General features: G+C 36.8%; 1 protein-coding gene across 1 annotated transcript in view; it reads left to right on the top strand.

Annotated features, from left to right (window-relative positions):
* DISC1 (DISC1 scaffold protein) overlaps positions 1-18,360 on the top strand; it is a 200,590-nt gene that overhangs the window by 89,703 nt on the left and 92,527 nt on the right. Inside the window, 1 exon segment of the mRNA XM_032183944.1 lies at positions 9,001-9,189. Within this exon segment, the coding sequence (XP_032039835.1) occupies positions 9,001-9,189 (189 nt within the window).

Here is an 18,360-nt window from a genome sequence, read left to right as displayed (position 1 = left end):
AATGGCACTCATTAATGCTAAATGTAGAGTAGTATGCAAAAGATACAGGAATGACAGAAATTGATGTTTTAAAGACCTGAAAGTTGAAAAGAAATTCTGCAAATAAATAGAAATATTTTAGTCTTAGCTCATGAATTGATAAAAACAGAAAAGCCAGGATGCAGAATGAATTGCAGCTGGTAGAGAAACTAGCTGGGAAGAAACGATTTGGTAAATGTGGAAGAGGAAAGAGTAAGAATGAGTTTGTTTTTTTTTTTTGTTTACAAAACTTAAAGTGAAGACAATGAGCAGTGGATAATATAGAGAAGGCTGAGGTTGTTCAGTTCTTGTCATTCATTTATGCCTAACACATGGATACTCATCCCTTAAATAAGACATAGTTAAGAAATATGACTCCACCTTAAAAATACTGGACAAGATTTAAGAATATATTGCATGTACATATCCCCTGAACTGACATTCAGCTAACAGAAGGTTGCTCAACAGCCCGGGTATACTAAAATGTTAAAAGGTGAGAGAATCTTCAGTTGGGTAATATGCAGCTTTAAAGGCAGCCTTGGAATAGTAGGAGATACAGAGGCAATTATTAATAGTATATATGTATATGAAACGCAGTAAACATAAATTTTGGTGGACATACTTAGGAGTTTTCATTTAGTCTTGGAAGCTTTAGGCAAAGATAAATGGTATTTCTGCTGTTTTTACTGTAGCAGTTGGATCAGTCATTCAAATAATTTCCTCAAATAACAATGCTAATGGATACTGAAAACAACTGTTTTCCTCTGAAGAGATGTTGCATTGTTTTCATTCAACATAGCATTTTCTGTGAGGAAGCAGTTAGTTTTAGGGGGTTTGGGAACAGTGTCAAAGCTAAAAGGCGTCTGAATGCAATTGCATGTATCTTGGTTCATGTATCCCTAAAGTTAGATGAACGTAAGAATACAGTTATTAATACATTGTCAGATCTTACATGTGTCATGATGTAATGATTTGGAAAGCTTGATGTGTACCACAGCCTTTAATGGTTACCTGGATAGCTTCATACAGCATTAATGTTCTGTATGAACTGCATTGTCTGTTGCTGTCACGCTGATTTACAGTATTGGTGTATTTGCACCAAAACATATGCAAATGTAGCTGATCTTGTTTTGAGAGAAAAATACCAGAATAAATGCAATGTAAGCATAGCAATTCTATTATTCCTGACAGTCTAATACCTTAATTTTAAGATTGTATAATAAAAGATGCAGTAAAGACTTTAGAGATGATGCCACATATGTAAAAGTTCTTCTTTGCTGTTATTTTTTCCTTGGAAGGAGTGTAAAACTAAGTTTGGAGGACAAAGAAAAAGGGGGTGGGTGCATTCAGATTACTGAAGGTAGTAGAATAAATATAGTAGATTGATTACATTATGTTGAGATTTCATATGAAAAAAATATTCTTGAAAGTTAAGAGCTATTTGTATCAACAGTCAAAATTCAGGTCCTTCATATCAGCAGCTCCTTCACTTCTGGTTGGCGTTTGCCTATTGTCATAAATAACTTTAGAGTTCATACTCCCAAGATGCTAGTCCAAAATTTTTCTCCAAACATAATTAGCAGAATCGTATTATATTGTACATGATTTTAAATCAGTAGCTTTAGCTAATTATAACTAACAAGTACTCTTGATGGCATGAGATTTTACTGTTGACATATATATTTGTGAATACTTATTGGTGAAATCTTTTGGGTTACCATTTAAAAGATTTTGTATAAATTAAAAACAAACAAAGAAGTAGCTTAATGTCAGTGCTTAGAAACCTGTGTGTGATAATTATAACAATTGCTTCTTAGAGTAGCTCCTAACATGTTTATAAAATTTCTGTCATCAGGTGTGGGAAGAATATGGCAGAACACGATACTATGTTCTTTCTGTTAGCATGGTGGGCATATGTAGCACAAAATTTTTTGGGGAAATAAATTGCAGATCAAATAAACCTAAACCAGTAAGAAAATTCAAACAGGATGGTCTGTAAGCAAGTGTGAATGTAACTGTAAAAATATTAGTAAAATTTATTTTCCTTCTGTAGGCTGATCTGCAAGCAATCAAATCATATGTGAGAAATGGTACATTTCTCTTTTTTCCTTAGAGAGAAAATAATTTGGGAATAGGAGGAGGGATGTAAACTAAAATGTATTTTTAGCCATCATTCGGTCTGTTTCCTGTATGTGAATAAAATACATTATGTTTGATAAATATTGCAGTTTTTTCATGTGCTCTGTGATTTTTTTTCCCTCTCTTGGGAGTGCCTAAAGTGTAGGACCAGATAGCCACAGAGTGGCTATTGGGTAGCTAAGCAAATGTGAACGAAAAACTGAATTCATTATGTAGTTGCCTGTGTGATGCACGTCATTAACTTTCTCTATGTCTCTGCAAATGCAAATTAGATCCAAACACAGAAGCTAGTAAGGTGATTTTTAAAGTAGTTAATATATATATGTTTTTTAAAAATATATAAAATACATATTTATATTTATATTATACTATATAAAATATATATTTGAAAATATATATACTCTGATTGATACCAGTAGGATATCTTGTGTCATCATCAAATAATTAGCACTATCTCAATATCATTAAATACCTGCAAATGGGAGGTGACTGGAAATACTGATTTCCAGTAGAATGATTTCGAGTAATATAACCAAAAAGTGTTTTTCCCCCTCTTATTCCTGCATAGAAGTGTAGCTTAGAAATAACGTGACATAAATGCTAAACACAAAATTTGATGCTGGTGCTGTTACCTCTTTGCTTACTCAGATGCTTATTTAAGTTCTGCATGGCTCGAACAGCAATTGTAAGAAAGGATTAAAAAAAAAAAAAAAAAAAGAAAGAAACCAGCCTTCCAGCTTTGGAAGTAGGCATTTCGGTTGGGAATGAGTATGCTAGAGAGGGGACCAGTCAGACTGGAAGATGTCAGTAGAGGCTGAAGGAACTTCTCAACCATGCATATGTGTGTTTTGGTAATGTGGATGTCTTGGTTTCATTCCTTTGCTACCTTCTGTCAATTCGTGCAGGTTAGGTATGGTCATAAAGTTGTCAACAAGATGTTGATACATTCCCCTGCCATGCTAGATACAGCTTTTAATATCTTCTACTGGAAGGGGATGGTGCTCTCGTTTGTATATTTAACATTTGAGAAGTACTGTTGGGTACAGGTGGGGAATCCAGCTTGTCTTTGAGGCGAGAATACCAATGCCTCTTTATGCCTTCTTGTGAAGGCGTAGTTTTTTGGTGAATTGGAGTCTCACAGGGACCTGTGTCTTGTCAGATGACAAAATTGGTTCTCCACTTTCAGCATCTTGCTTCCAGCAGCAGTTTGGATTGATGGCTCGGTGGCATGTTGAGATAAATTCTTCTTCATGCCCACCCATATCACAATGTCCTGTGCCAGCATACAATGCTGCTTATTGGCATGTGTTCCCACAATGCTCACTTCATGCTTCACGAACTGAAGTTTTCTGCTGTATATTGCTACGAGTGATGTACTTTTTGCAAGCCTGTGAACCCATTTAAAAAATAACGCCTGTGAGCCCCTAAAGCCAACTCCTAAACAGTCACATAGACCTCAGACATCTATGTAATTTGTCTTTTTATCTTACTTCCAAATGAGAATGCTGGGTGTTACTGGCTTGCAGTGAAGTTCCAAGACAATTTGTAGTAGTTGAAGCTCTAACACGATATGTGACCAGACAGCAGAAAATCATTGCTTCTGTTACAGCAGCCAGTCAGTCATGTAGCAACTTACTCTGTTTCTCCCCTGTTACCTAACCTGCTCTCCCTGGAGGAGAAGAGAGGGTAGAATAATCTTCTTGGCAGTTCCTTTTCTGGAGATTTGTGCTCAGAGGAGAAACATTAGATGGGGAGAGCTGTGAAGATGCTTTCACCCAGTCGGAAAGGCCGTGCTGTGGTCTGGAGGGGATGCTAGAAAACCCCTGTGCAGTCTGTAGGACATGTCAATGCTTTCCCTCTTTCCACAGACTGTCCAGGAAGCCAAGGTGACAATCCCCTGAACTTGAGCACATGAGGTTTTGGTGCCTAAGTCTAGGTGGCATGATCTGATTTCATGAAGCCCTCAAAATCATGGAGATCAGGTCTGGGCCATTTCCCTACCCTGAGCATGTCATTTCTTCCCCTTCGCTGGTAGTGAGGGGAGGCAGAGGTAGGAGAGAGAGCAGATGTAAAAGAACAAGAGATTAAAAGGCGTAAGGTGGCTGGGGGATGTGATTGGCAGGGGAAACCAATTATCTGGGGAAGCTCGTGTGCACATGTTTGTGTCTGTGCATTCGGGTAGTCCTTGAGTTCAGGAGTCAGGCATACTTCCAAGCACATGGAGGAGAAGAAGGTGATCAGGAGTAGTCATGGGCTCAACAAGGGGACCAACCTGGTAGCCTTCTGTGATGGAATGACTAGCTGGGTGGGTGAAGGGAGAGTAGCGCATGTTGTCTACCTTGATTTCAGTTGGGCTTTTGACACCGTCTCACATAACATCCTTGTAGGCAATCCTCACTCCCCTGGTGAGGCCTCACCTGGAGTACTGTGTCCAGTTCTGGGCTCCCCAGTACAAGGGGGACATGGAGCTTTTGGAGCAAGTCCAGTCGAGGGCTACAAAGATGATAAGACTGGAGCATCTGTCATACAAGGGCCTGTTTAGCTTGGAGAAGAGAAGACTGAGAGGGGATCTGATCAATGTATACAAATATCTGAAGGGGAGGGGTCAAGAAGATGGGTCTGGATTATTCCATTTTACCTTGAAAACAGGAATTGTGATTCAGATGCTTGGAATTCTTTAAAAATATTTTAGGGGATGATAGACTGTCCCTCATTTGCTATTTGTGATTTTCAAAGGTGCTGTTACTGCTATACAGTTACTGCTTCCAAAATATTTTATTCCCCTCATGTTTTTAGATTTTTCTCTTTGTGAGAAGCTGAATGATATTTATTTTCTTCAAGTTCTGTTCTGGTGTTGGAATTGGTTTGTATTCTCATTAATCATGGGGTGGAGGATTTTCAGCCTTGAATTCCAGCGCCTTTGATAAATACCGTGGTGGTAAATGCCCTAAGGTAAAACAGAATTTTTCTCTTCTATGTATTATTAAAGGTAGTGTTAGTCTATGAAGAAAAAGCTTATAGGTAATGATAAATACTGACCAGTCTGTTCTTTCTTGCATTCAGGCTGATGTCTAGTATGTATGCTTTAGTGTTACACAAAAATCATTCCTTTGCTTGTACTGTAATGAATTTAGTTTCAGTAGGGATGGGACATACCACTCTGCTTTGAGTATAAATAGTGGAAACTATGAGTGCACATAATTTCTGGCATAAATATGATAAAAACTTAGCGTAAAAAGGCTCTGGGCCATTAACTTTGTCTTATGTTTTGCAAGGGAATTATTGAACAAAGCTTAAGTAATAACCCATTTGTTGGTTTTTACAAAATGGGATAGATTTCAAATGATATTTTTAGTCAATTTGTTGCTGGTAAATGGTATCAAAATAATGTAATGTTAATTTGAGGCTTGTAAGTGGGCAACAGTCCGCCTTATACAGTATAATCTGACGATGAGTGGTTACTGTGGACATGAGTTTAAATAGCATGTAATTATGTATGAAGAACAGATACTTGATGTTCAGAGTACCATTTAGCTGCAGTATGTAGCCATTCTAGTACAATTTTCGGGAAGAGGAGAAAATAATCTAAATACACTATTCATTTTTTACGGTGAATAAATGGAATTATTTAGCTATGTTGTGCCTGGGAATAAATATTTTATATTTTTTATTTTGCCAGTGTGGATTGCTTTGTCTGATTTGGCTGGTATTTCTTTGGCATTCAAATCAAGCTGTTGGAGCTTACCTGATGTCAGTGGTTGGAGAGAAGGAGATGAAGGAGGTACATGTACATGAGTGGAGAGGGCCCCAGTGGGCAAGATTAAGGAGGAAGTTAATTTTTTTGTTGTTGTTGCTCTTTGGTGTTTTGGTTGTATTTTTGTTTTGCTGACTTCTGGGTAACTTTGACGAGCTGAACCTTACTATAATGTGCACATACTCAGCTTCTTATGACAGTATGCTTTAAGCATGCTACTCAGCCTGTTCAGAGCACTGTATACTTCAAATGGGAAAATGAAAATAGGACTTCGAAGTTCTATGCTAGCAGAAATATGAGTTTGGCCGAGCTCAGGTGACTGACTACAGATTTTATTATAATCCCAACTTTACTTCACATGATTCTTGGGAAGAGTTATGTCTGGCTTTATTTATCTGGTATCATCCAACTAGTTCTTCTAGTGGTATGTCTCAATCAAATGCAGCTTTTTCTGGTTGATAAAGCAACAGTTACTGTGTTTGCTTAAGCAAAATCATTAACCAAAAAGAGGAATTTTAACATTTTCATGGATACTAGCAGAATAAAATGTTTTAACATGTGTCTGAAGAATGTTTCTACATCATCCAAAGTGACTTTGTTAAACACAAAACAACAGTTTTTTAATGCTGGCAGCTAGGGATTATATATTAATTTTTAAATCAACCTTCTTACAGCATTTCGGAAAGAGTTATTTTTGTTGCTGTGATTGAGGTCAGAAGCTCACTGATGATGCCTGTGGTGCATGAGTTCATATTGCTCTTCTGAATTTTCACTGCAGACTTTCAGACATTTGTGCAGTCAGGGAAGATGCATCAGGCAGTTTTGGCTTCTGGGCATGTATCTGATGCCATTTCCTCGTAGCCTTAGCTTTGATATAAAATTCCCCTCTGGGAATTTGTATCCATTCACTATGTATAAAACATTCATATATAATATCATACTTTTTTTTTCCTTCCTGTCTTCTGAAACATAACAGCAAGCTCCAGTTTCTAATGAAGAATCTCTTGCCTTCATGTTTTATTAAGACTCGTGTGTGCTGATGCTTGGGATGAGTTCAGGTGAAATAAAAGTACACTGTTTCATTGTAGGTCTTTTTGCTTTAGAAATATCTGAATATCTGCCATTTCCCCATCAATTTTATGTAGTGGTCATGCTTATCTCCCACTGTGTTCTGCCCATTTGGAAACATGACATGTTAAGATAGTAAAATTTGCCCTGTTTTTTTCTCTATAAATGCATTGGTAAACATCAGATTCTACTATTTGTAAATAGACAACTAAATAATTTATAGTTATTTAGTTGTATGATTAATTGTAAGATAAATAGAACTGGCAAACAGGGTTTTAGCTGAGAAGTAGAAACAAAAAAAAAAACAAAAAAAAAGAAACAAAAACTACTTTAAGGAAAAAAGGTTTGGTGAAACCTTTGTTTCAGTTATTTGGTTGTAGTTATTTGGTGGAAGTGTTTTCATTCGTTCTTCTGCTCTGGAGGAATGGAGCCACTCTCAGCAGCTAGAAGATTTGCCATCTTCTGATTAGTCCAGATACTTTCATTCTGTTCATGCTCCTTTTACATGACCAGAAGGCAACTGTTCCCATTTAAGACTTTGTGATTTTGAGACAACAGGCAAAAAGGATGATGTGGATTTGATTTGGAATTCATCTTGAATTATAAAATTGTTATGTATAAGAAATAGTTTATTGTATCCTTGAAAAAAAGGAAAAGTCCAAGGAAGCTTTTACATCTGAATAAGCGCTACAAACTTCATGACTTCAAATTTCATGAGCCTAAAATCATGCACATAGTATAGAAGCTGATGAGACATCTTATGTGTATAACTGGCTGTGCTTCACATTAGTATTTGCTCCAAGAGCAAATTTTATAAATAATAAATTTCGTGGGTGGCATCCCTGCCCATGGCAGGGGGGAGGGGGTGGAACCAGATGATCTTTAAGGTCCCTTCCAACCCAAGCCGTTCTATGGTTTTATGAATCTAAATGCCTTTACTTACTAGATCATAATCCCATGTTTTTCCTAAGTCAGGATAATGCTGGAGTTTAGTTCTTGCACTATATAAATGTTAGGTCTTGTAGGCAAGTCTACATGGAGATTGTTTTTCTCAGGTAGTCTTCTGAGATTTTTTTTTAAATTAAATCAAGTTGCTGAGTCACTGAAAAAACACAGGTATGGCTGTATAAATGTAGCATTATAATAGTTACTGCTATTTAAAAAACATTTAATAGCAGAGCATCTTGCTGTCATTAGTGTATTTATAAGTACAACCTCTCTGTGAAGTAAGGAAACATTCCTCTCCTGGTTCTCACTAGGTTTCAGAAAGGTTAGGTAGCAAATCTTACTAGGCCAAGCTGTAAACTGGTTGGGAATTGAACTGTAGTCTGGATCCCTGTCTAAAGGACCTGAACGCTTCTTGAAAACTACAGGGCGAAGTGAGCTGGCAATTCTTGATTATTTTTTTTTTGCCTGTCTCTGAGATTTCACAGTTCATGGAGAGTCAGAAGCAGAGAGTTGTGACTTTTAAATATGTTTTCTCAGAATTTTCTCCTGATGATCTTTTTGGTGGGTGCTTGTTGTTTAAGAAATGTGATGTCATTTATAAACAACCTTCTGGTGCTTGTGAATAACTGCATAGTGCTTCGTTGTTCAAGGAGGAATGCTTCAGAGTCTAGTGGATTGATAGCACCTATCATAGAAGTATTGTCAGTTGAGGTCTTCAAAACCAAAAGATGGTAAGAAAAGTGACAGCACAGTGATCAATGAATTTCAGTATGACACTTTCTGAAGTGTAGACCCTAGGAGTAAATATTCTCCAAAAATGTTAATTTCCTCCAAAAAAGCTATTTCTATGTGCATGAGGTTAAATCTGATGCAATTATGACTCTGTAGCATGTTAATAAAATGGATACTTGCAAAAGTCTTTTTTTTTTTCTTTCCTGATTTGTTTTTTGTTTGCTGTTGGAAAAGAGTAGTTGCTTCATTTCCCTTGTTTGCTGTGTAACCTACTGATGTTGCAAGTGTCTCCTTCATTGTCTCTTTCCTCCCTCTTCCCCCTGCCCCCACAAAACATGCAGGAAGTAATTTCGGTACTGCTAAGGATCTGACAGAAGAAATAAGATCATTAACATCTGAGAAGGAGGGGCTGGAAGGACTTCTAAATGAGCTGCAGGTTTTAAGTGCCAGAAACATCCGAAAATTAGAGAGAATTAAAGACGATTACAACAGACTGAAACAAGAACTTGAACAAGGAGAGACTGCCTTTGGTAAGTAGTTCACCGGCTGTTACTGCTTTTGCTCAGTCACAGGCATCTGGAAGTCTACTGGCTTTGACAAACCATTGTGCATTTAAAAAACAAACAAACAAACAAAACAACAATAAGAAACAAACAAAAAACCTAACCAATTTTCTGAGGGAAGCTTGTCGAGGACCTAGATAGCAATATGCTGAATAATCTGTCAGCTATTTTCACTAGAGAGGAGGCACATGGGGTGGGGAGGAGGGATATCCTAGCAATATACTGCTTTATGAGATCTATCTTAGCCCAGTTCTCAAAACCTTTCTTTTCTAAATCCATCATTGTAATAGTGATGATGATACTATGCATGAACTCGGGTACAGAAAAAGCACATGTAGTCTTACATGTCAACAGTGGCTGTTGGTTGTGACAATAACAACCTATTTAGTAAAGCTTTGGTGATAGCTGTGAATGAATGAGGTACAATGTGTGCATGGTTCTGAACGCGAGAGTTCTTTTCTTAAATTTGTGCTTGAATGGGGGTTAAAAAGTTTCCCAAATGCAGCTCACATACAAGCATAAGCAGTGTACTGGGTTCACACTGTCATGGTGGAACTGGGGGAGTTCTCCCCAGTTACTGGGGAAGCTACTGACAAATTAACAAAAGAGTCAGTCCTAGACTTGGTTTATCCTGTTGTCTTCTGTACCCTCTCCTGAAGTTAGATAAGATGGTCATGCTTCTGGATTAAATGGAAAGGCTGAATAACATTTATTTGATTACAAATATACAGTTACTATAGTTACATCTAAATAGCTAAAGATAAATATGAGAGCTACTCTAAAGCTCTCGGGGTTTGAAATGTCATTCCTTTTTCAGGATCTTATGGGTAGGTTGATTGAGAAGTAGACAGTGCCCCTGTTTTCAAAGTCCATGATGTCTCTTCACAGGCAAGTGGATAGGCAGAGCTATCTTAGAAGCAAAAAGTTTTCAGGCAACTGAACGTGTCTAAGGCAGTATTTTTAAAATGCATAGAAGAATAAACACACACACAACTAGACTAGAACTTGCTTTGTTAGAAGTAAAATGGCTAAAAATTAAAAAATCGGTTCTTCCAAGTAGTGCGCAATTACCTAAGCCATGTGATGCAAACTCAGGAGAACCACGTCAGTCAATAATACTTCCTCATAGCTTGAATTTGCAAGTGAGTTGAAGAGGTTTCTGACCTTCCAATCTGTCCGTTTAGTTGCTCTTTTGTTTCTAGGACAATTAAACTTCCTATAATGCATATGCACATCTCATTTGTATTTTTCTTCAGTAGTATTTCAAACAAAACCTGTGCAAGACTATTGCTGAAGTAACAGAATTGTTAGCAGTTCAGAGACTGTTTTTAACTTTGCATTTCTGTAGCTGTAATGAGGTGTCTTCTTGGTCTGACCTTTACTGTCCTACAATTTGTGAAAATAAATTGCAAAACACTAGATGTTTATTACTCAGATTTTATTTTTTTTTTAATTTATTGTGATTCTGTAGGCATAAGCAGAAATTTATTCCTACATTAAAATAAAACTCTAGCAAGCGCATGCTGGTAAATTCCCTTTTTCTCTTCCCTGTCCCCCTTCTATGTAATCTACACTGTTTTCTCCTCTAAGGTATGGAAACTCCTTTAGGTTTGAGAACGGTAGCATGAGATTGATACCACCACATTTAACTGGATAACAGCATTCTGATAGAGTCTAGAAAATAGTAAACAGATTGATGCCCTCTTTAAGATGCAACCTTTATGAAATAAAATTAATGAAACTCATGTTGCTGCTGAGAAGAGCAGTTTTGCCCATGCTGTAGATAAAATTGGCACAACTGCTTGGTACCACTGCTTGGTGCAGACTATTCGTACTTGGTCTGACTTTTCCATCTATAGCTATGAGCCAGGCAGAAAAATCCTTTCTCTAACCATCAGTACTAGCTGAGGACATTACTGCCCTCTGTCTTTTTCTTTTTTAATTAGCTTTCTGTCCAGAGTTTGTAAGGGAGCATGTGAGTCCTCTTCATAATTCCCTGGAGGCAAAATTATCCATGTTAACTTTATATAGCAAAAATGATATGGAGTAGTCTGGCTGATCTGTTCCTGTTGCTCAGTAGGGACATACCTGTGATCCCTCCTTGCATGGGTTTGTGCTACGCTTTGACCCAGCTCAACTCTTTATGAAATAGCTGTCTGTCCATAAACTAAGCATAGGGTACTGAAAGTACTGCAGGGAAAGTAAGGTCACAGGATCACAGAGTGGTTGAGGTTGGAAGGGACTTTGGAAGGTCAGCTGGTCCAACCCCACTGCTCAAGCAGGGCCACCTTCACCCAAGTTAATGAGGACCATGTCTTAGTCCCTTAGTCGTCGTCTTATTTGAAGGCTTGTGCTAATTTAAATAAGCTAATTGGTTTAAATGTCTTTCAATGCAGAAAGGAGATGCTTCATTTTTCTCCTGGAAATGAAGTTAAATTGACTGGAGCTGCTGTCACCTCTCATTCTTGCTTTTTTATTGTTTCCAGGCAATAATCTTCTACATACCCTACATCATGATCTCTCCCTCTTTTCTTTTATAGTGCCTTAAAAACCTTCTGCACAGGTATTCCTATGCGGAGCTATTCCTATGTTTTCAGGCCCTTGAACTGTTATCATTTGTCCCTGTCAACTTAAAAACTTTTTTTTTTTTTTTGAAATGTTTATTTTACTGAAGACAATACCACTTTGTCTGGGAAATACTGAACAACAACAAAAAAAGAAATGCTGAAAAAGAAATGTTGTGTGTATGTTTGTCTTTCTCTTGTGTATAAATTGGTCACCTGTTTTTTACTTCATTAGTAATTGTTGATTTCTCACAGTAATGCAGATATAAGGAAACAGACGTCAAGGGAAGAGACTTAATCACACAATAATCAGAGCTGGAATTTTAAATAGGACACATCATTAGCATGTTAATGAATTTTCTCACTTTGTGCCAGCTGCCCAAGTATAAAAGATATTGCAGATGCAGTGCAAAAATCAGGCTTGGCTTACTGTGCTGAGAGCTGTCAGTGCTCCCTATAAAGGAGATTTGACAAAAATCCTTTCATATTTTTAGAGATGCTCAAAAATGTTTTTCCCGCTGGATAATAGAAGCATTAAAAAGTAACATATTGATTAGTATTTTAAGATGAATAGTACTGATTTGTCCTTTATATAGTAACTTTCTTCTGAGGGCATTAAAACATTTCTATAAAAGGGATCAACTATTATTGCCATTTTACAGATAGGAAAGCCAGAGACACAGAGGTTGTGCCATTTTACCTGAAATGGTGGTGAAACCAAGTTTCCCGATTGATGCTCTGGTGAGCTGAATTAATCACGTCAAATAAACAGATTAAAAATTACATGTTTAAAATGTAAAATATTCAATAATATAATATTTAATAATAAAATATTTAAAATTACATAGCTTTGTGTGAGGCTTACATTTTTCTTGACTGCAGGAATTCCTGTACCTTAAGGCATAATGGTTCTGGGGAAATCACTGAAGGTTTTGCGTTTTGTTGTTGACCGGATCTGCCTCATCAAGTCAAAAGGTTTTGTTATGGCAAGGAAGATAATTGCTTTGCAGTCCAAAACAACCCAAACCCTGTTCCAGACAAGTGAAACTTAATTACTTGCCTGGCTGCCAAACTGCTAGATTGCACTTAAAAATCCTGGCTTGTGCTGATTGGCATTTGTAACCTAGGGCTGGAAATGAAACCTACCCTGTTGTCTCAATTTCCTCATTACTGGTACCGAAGGGCAGGTTTTGCTACCTCATTTTCTGAATTCCTTTTCTGACTGCACTTAGCCATTTTCTGTCACCATTACACTTTTTGGGAAAGCATCTTCTGGTAAATAATGTATGTATTGCGCAAAACTGTATTTCACGATCTAATTGCTAGGTTATGCTTGCCAAGTCGCCTTAAGTAGAATTTCTATACTGAATTAATTTCTAGAGAAAATATAAAGGCTATCATGCGCATCAAAATAGCTTTTCAACCTCCCCCTCCTTTTTTAACCATTGTTTAGAAGGTGATATTTCAGTCTTTACTGCTGAACTCTCACTGAGAGTTTTATTGTCTTAGAAATTTCTTGTGTAAGACCTGAAGCTCTTCTCAGCCTGCTTGTGGGCTGACTGATGTTTTCTGAAAATGAGCTTATTAAATAATCAATCGGCTGTAGTTGAAGGGTTTCTAGGAAGCTGGAATTGTCTTTTGCACTCAGTTTTTCTTACTTATGCTCATTGCACATACTCTGAACACTTGCACAGAGTATCTCCTAGCTTTTTGTCCTAAAATGGAAGAGAGACCATCCAGGTCCATTTTTGGTATGCTTTTTTTAAAAAAAAATGCAGGTTTGTCCTTACTACTTAAGGATTAAATATGGTATTCAGAATGTACTTTGAAGAATAACAGAAATTCTCTTAGTCACTTTATAGCAATCATTCAAATAGCTGCATATTTGGTCATTATACAGGATGTAGTTAATTAGTCTGAAACTTAATACCATGTGGACAGCAGAAACTACTAGTCGTGTTGCTTAAAGTTATATTGGCTTTGCTTCCTGAGTTATTTATGAAAAGCAGGTTCTGTGCTTCAGATACAAATGTGTGGGATGTGATTTACCAAACCGTTAAAGACTGTTTACTGCAAACCATTTTTATTCTTTTTTAAATACACATTTTTATTCTGACAGATTCAGCATTAAAGTCTGAGAAGCATGGATGATGTACTTCCCACTAGGAAACTTTTTTTTTTTTTCCAGGTTAAATATTTGCTTTCAGTAATAATTATTACACAGAAGCTTCCATTTTTTTCTTCCTAAATGATTCTAATGCTTTTTGAAAATGTCTAAAGAATATTAAGACTGGTATGAAACCATTTTTAATGATTTCAAAAAATATCAATTCAATGCGTCTATATCATGACAAAAATCATACCACATTTTGCTTTACTGATTTTTCAGGTGGTGTTTTTAATTTTTTTTTCTTTACAGTATTTTTTTTTTCCTGCACCAAATAGGCTTTCCACAGTTTATTCTGCATCTGAATGATTATCTGATTCTAAACTGAAAAGATGAACCTTTTGATTGCTTCTGTTTAAATAAATCCTTAAAGGAAAACCGCATAGCATGTAACAGATGGGCTACCTTGAGAAAGTAGCTGTTCTGAGTCTCATTGTGTGTCCACTTCTAATTTGTGCAAGGTCATTATCTTCCACGTGTCATAACTGTATGAGATGCCTGTCGTCATTCGTGTGAGTGGTGGAATGGAATGGCTTGTCAGATTTAGCCAGCGTTCACTTTAGCTTTTGCAGAAAGTATAAAACCCTTGGTGGCGCAGGAAGTGGTATTGGCAGTGCAGTTGGTAGCATCCTTTATTCTGAGCTGACATTCATCTGATGCTCCAAAGTAGTAGGCAGCAGCCTTCTGTTAGGCAGCACATAAAGACCAGGTCCACCTAAGAAAAGGAAAACAAAACCAAAAAACAACCCAAACAACTAAAAACCAAGACAACAACAACAACAGAACACACACACTTAAACACACACACAAATGGAGGAAAGAGAAAAACAAAAACAAAACAAGAAGCCCAACCTTGCACGGCTCCTTTTGTGTTGTCCTTACCAAATACAGCACGAGTAATTGCATTCTGCTTAGTGGTGTTCTCTTTGCTGTTTCATTTGAAAAATTGGTATTGCTACATTTGCTCGGACTTGTACTGTTATGCATATCATGTGCTTGTCTGCATGTCATTGATTGTGAGTGTGGTTCTCATTTTCTTGTGTCATTTTTAAAGCACTTGGAATCTTCCAGGTTAAATATAGCCATATACTACCTTTGGACTTAAAATTTTACAATAGACCCTAAGTTATCAAGTTTTGAGGATCAAATTTAGACTGATGTTTTTCACCCATGTCATCCTTCCACAGAATCTATATAAAATAAGTGATTTTGTTTTCTACTAATATCTCTGTTAAATAATATTTAAATAGTTGAGCTTTCTTTGTGTGTGTTAAGGAGCTACGTTTTTGGCAAATATTAACTGTAGAATTTAGTAGCAGATAAAGACCTGCATTCTGCCGAGCATTTCCTATAACCAAAATGTAAAATGTTTTTATTCTAGAAATGAAGTTTTGTCAGGATTGAGAAGGTTGGAAACTAGTCTGTTTTTTTTTTCATATTTGTTCGCCATATGTCTTGAGTCACTTGTAATTGTGTTGCTCATAATTGTGATTATGAAGTTAATCTTGTCTGATGGCATTCACTTAAATATGTAAAATATTTTATGATTTTCAATATATAGGTTTGGTTTATATAATTGCAATGAAGGTTTTTGATTTTTTAATGTCTGTTCTACATAATTAAATGCAAATACCTGTATTGCAAAAAATACAACATGTCTGTTCATGCAACCTGAACTGACAGTGTAGCTTGATTCAAAGCCTACTGATATCTATAGGGGTCTTTTGATCAGGCCTTTTCTTTGTTGATGCTCAAAGGTTGAACTTCTCCTCTGTTTCTTTCTTCTGAGATCTGACAGTGTGAACTTTACTGAAAAGTTTTATATACCCCTGTTATGCTCTCTATTTGTAGACAGCAGGATGACTTGATTGCACAACAGAAAGATAACTGAAGTAACCCAGTATTGGTTCTGTGGTCACAGAGGTATTATGGACCAGGTTTAAGAAACTGAACTTGGTCTGAAGTTTTAAGCTGGCTCTCTTCATTGGCAACGATGATCTTGTGTTTAACTAGGTTAAGCAGTAAAGATAACAAGGTTCCAAGTTGCAGTGCTACAGAGATACAGAGTGGTTCTGCTGGAATCGTGGAAGTATAATCTGATGCTGAAAAGTGCTACTGAACAGCCTCCTGTATTAGGAGTTAGGCATCCAAACTTGGTAGGTAACTTTCAACCCTGTCACAAAAAAGCAAAAAGTTTTGATAGCCTTCTTAACATCTGAAATGCTGATGGCAGCTGTGTGCTCACTGCATTAAACTTCTGGGGGGTGTGTTATATTAAATTATTCTTGATTTGCCATCTCTGTTCTAGGTTTCTGCATTACTCCACTTTTTAGTTTAGTTCTGCTTCAGCTGACTGAGTTGCAGCAAGATGAATTTGAAGCAACACAGATGAGAGAATTTGGAGTCATTTTGGAAGTATATGCCACCAGTACTAACCACACTTCATTAGATTCCAGTTCTGCAACGACATCTTCTGAAGTATTGGGCTCATATTGAAACCTGGCAACATTTTATTTATTTATTTTTTTTTATGAATAAAGCTCTTTTCAGAATCAATGAGGTGCTAGGATGCCAGAATACCAGGATTAAGAAATAAACAAAAAATAGCGTCTTCTGCTTATTGGACAGATAGAACAGGTTTTCATATGCTATTCTAACTACTTTATCATGAAAATAGCACTGGTGATGACCAAAAACCACTCTTTAAGGTTTTTGCTACTTCTTCCAGAGTTTGGGCTGATAGTATTTGCACACTACTGTATGTTGTCTAATTCCACTGTGTACCTGTGGTATACGGCTGCTATTTCTAGATGCTTTGAGAAAATTCCACTTTTAGAGTCTGTCGGGAGCTGCTGAGCAGCGTTCAGAAAGGTGGAGCAGGCCTGAGGATGCTGCTATGCGCAGAAGAGGGCCAAGACAACTGCCAGCACTTGTAGTTACAATTACCAGGTAGGACAGAATTACCATTCAAAGAAAGGTAAATATTACTATCCCTGCCTCACATATGAGGAAACTGAGACACCCAGGTGCTTAGTTTGGTGGTTTCTGTTGAGTTGGCTGTTTTGCATAGATATCTACAGATACAGTTTTGGCAGTGTTTTTGAGTTACAGTGTACAAATCTAATTCCATGCCAACATTAATGTGTGCAATTTGTGCCTAAATCTAAAGATTTATAACTGATGGTATTCGCCTCAGTAACTACATGGAAAGTTGGATAATTTTCTTATATCTGAAAATTTCTTTGCTTTGTTACTGACTGATAATACTCAGATACAGAACCTAGGAGTATGAACTTCTAGTCAAAAGAAACCCTTGGGTTGGCATTCCATTAAAATTGAATTCAGGGTGTCACTCTTATGAAATACTCCTTTTTTTTTTTCCAGTTTCTGCTCCCATTCATTGTCACATTCAGAGTAGCTAATTTTTTCTGCTTTGTTCTTTCTTATTACTATGGTTTTACAGTTTTCTTTGACGTGTTTGCAAATACAGTGGTGAAGGTAAAAGCTAAATGAAAGTTTCTGTAATTGTGATATTCTGAAATGTTATAATCCTTGACTGACTTCTCACTTAATACCTACATACTTAAAAAGAATGAGATGACTGTCTGCTGCTAGTGTGTTAATTGAATCATACAGGTTTCCAAGGTCCATAGATACACCCATAGGTACCAAAAATATAACCAAATCTAGAGTGATGGAAAGTATTTACTGAAAAGCAAGGGAGGTATGATTTTGATTGTGAAAACGGAATAAAACACTGAAATTGTAATCCTCTCTAGAACAGCTGGTTTTGTCCCCAACATTATTTTAATGTTGCCTGTATTATACTAAAGAATGCTATACAAAAGAAAAGCCTTTTCACTTCATACCTTTTACCAAGATAAAAGAGTGGAAATAAAGAGGTTTTAAATGGAGAAAAAAAAAAAAAAAAAAAAAAATATATAAATAGATTTAGAAATATAGAATGTTTGTTCTCAGTATTATTCCACTGAGGAAATGTGTTTACATTTCTTGCCTTTTTTTTTCTTGTGCTCTTCCATTAAATCCTAACTGATCACTCCGAGGTAATGTAAACCCTGTTACTCAAAGCAGAGTTAAGTGTCCTGTGTCTCCTATTCAGGAATTGAAAATTTTCATCCAAGAATTTCCTTCCTCCCTCTTTTCTTGGACATATAAACTGGAGTAGAAGGCAGACAAACAAGGAGCTGCTAATGCCTGGGGCCAGGAGATGGAACTCTCCATCCATCAATTTGATATCTGTTCTCACTGGTGCAGGAACAGAGGGTTTGCTCCTGTTTCAGTTGTTTTCTGCCATGGTTTCCATGTATAGGGAGTGGAGGTGATGGCTGCTGCTTTTACAGTTAATTATGTTGTGAAGTCTGTGATCCATGGGCTCAAAGCTTAAGC

This window comes from Aythya fuligula, chromosome 3 (assembly GCF_009819795.1).
Source record: "Aythya fuligula isolate bAytFul2 chromosome 3, bAytFul2.pri, whole genome shotgun sequence".
Lineage (NCBI taxonomy): Eukaryota > Metazoa > Chordata > Aves > Anseriformes > Anatidae > Aythya > Aythya fuligula.
The sequence above is the reverse complement of the archived record's forward strand: the minus strand, read 5'-3'. Positions and strand labels throughout refer to the sequence as shown.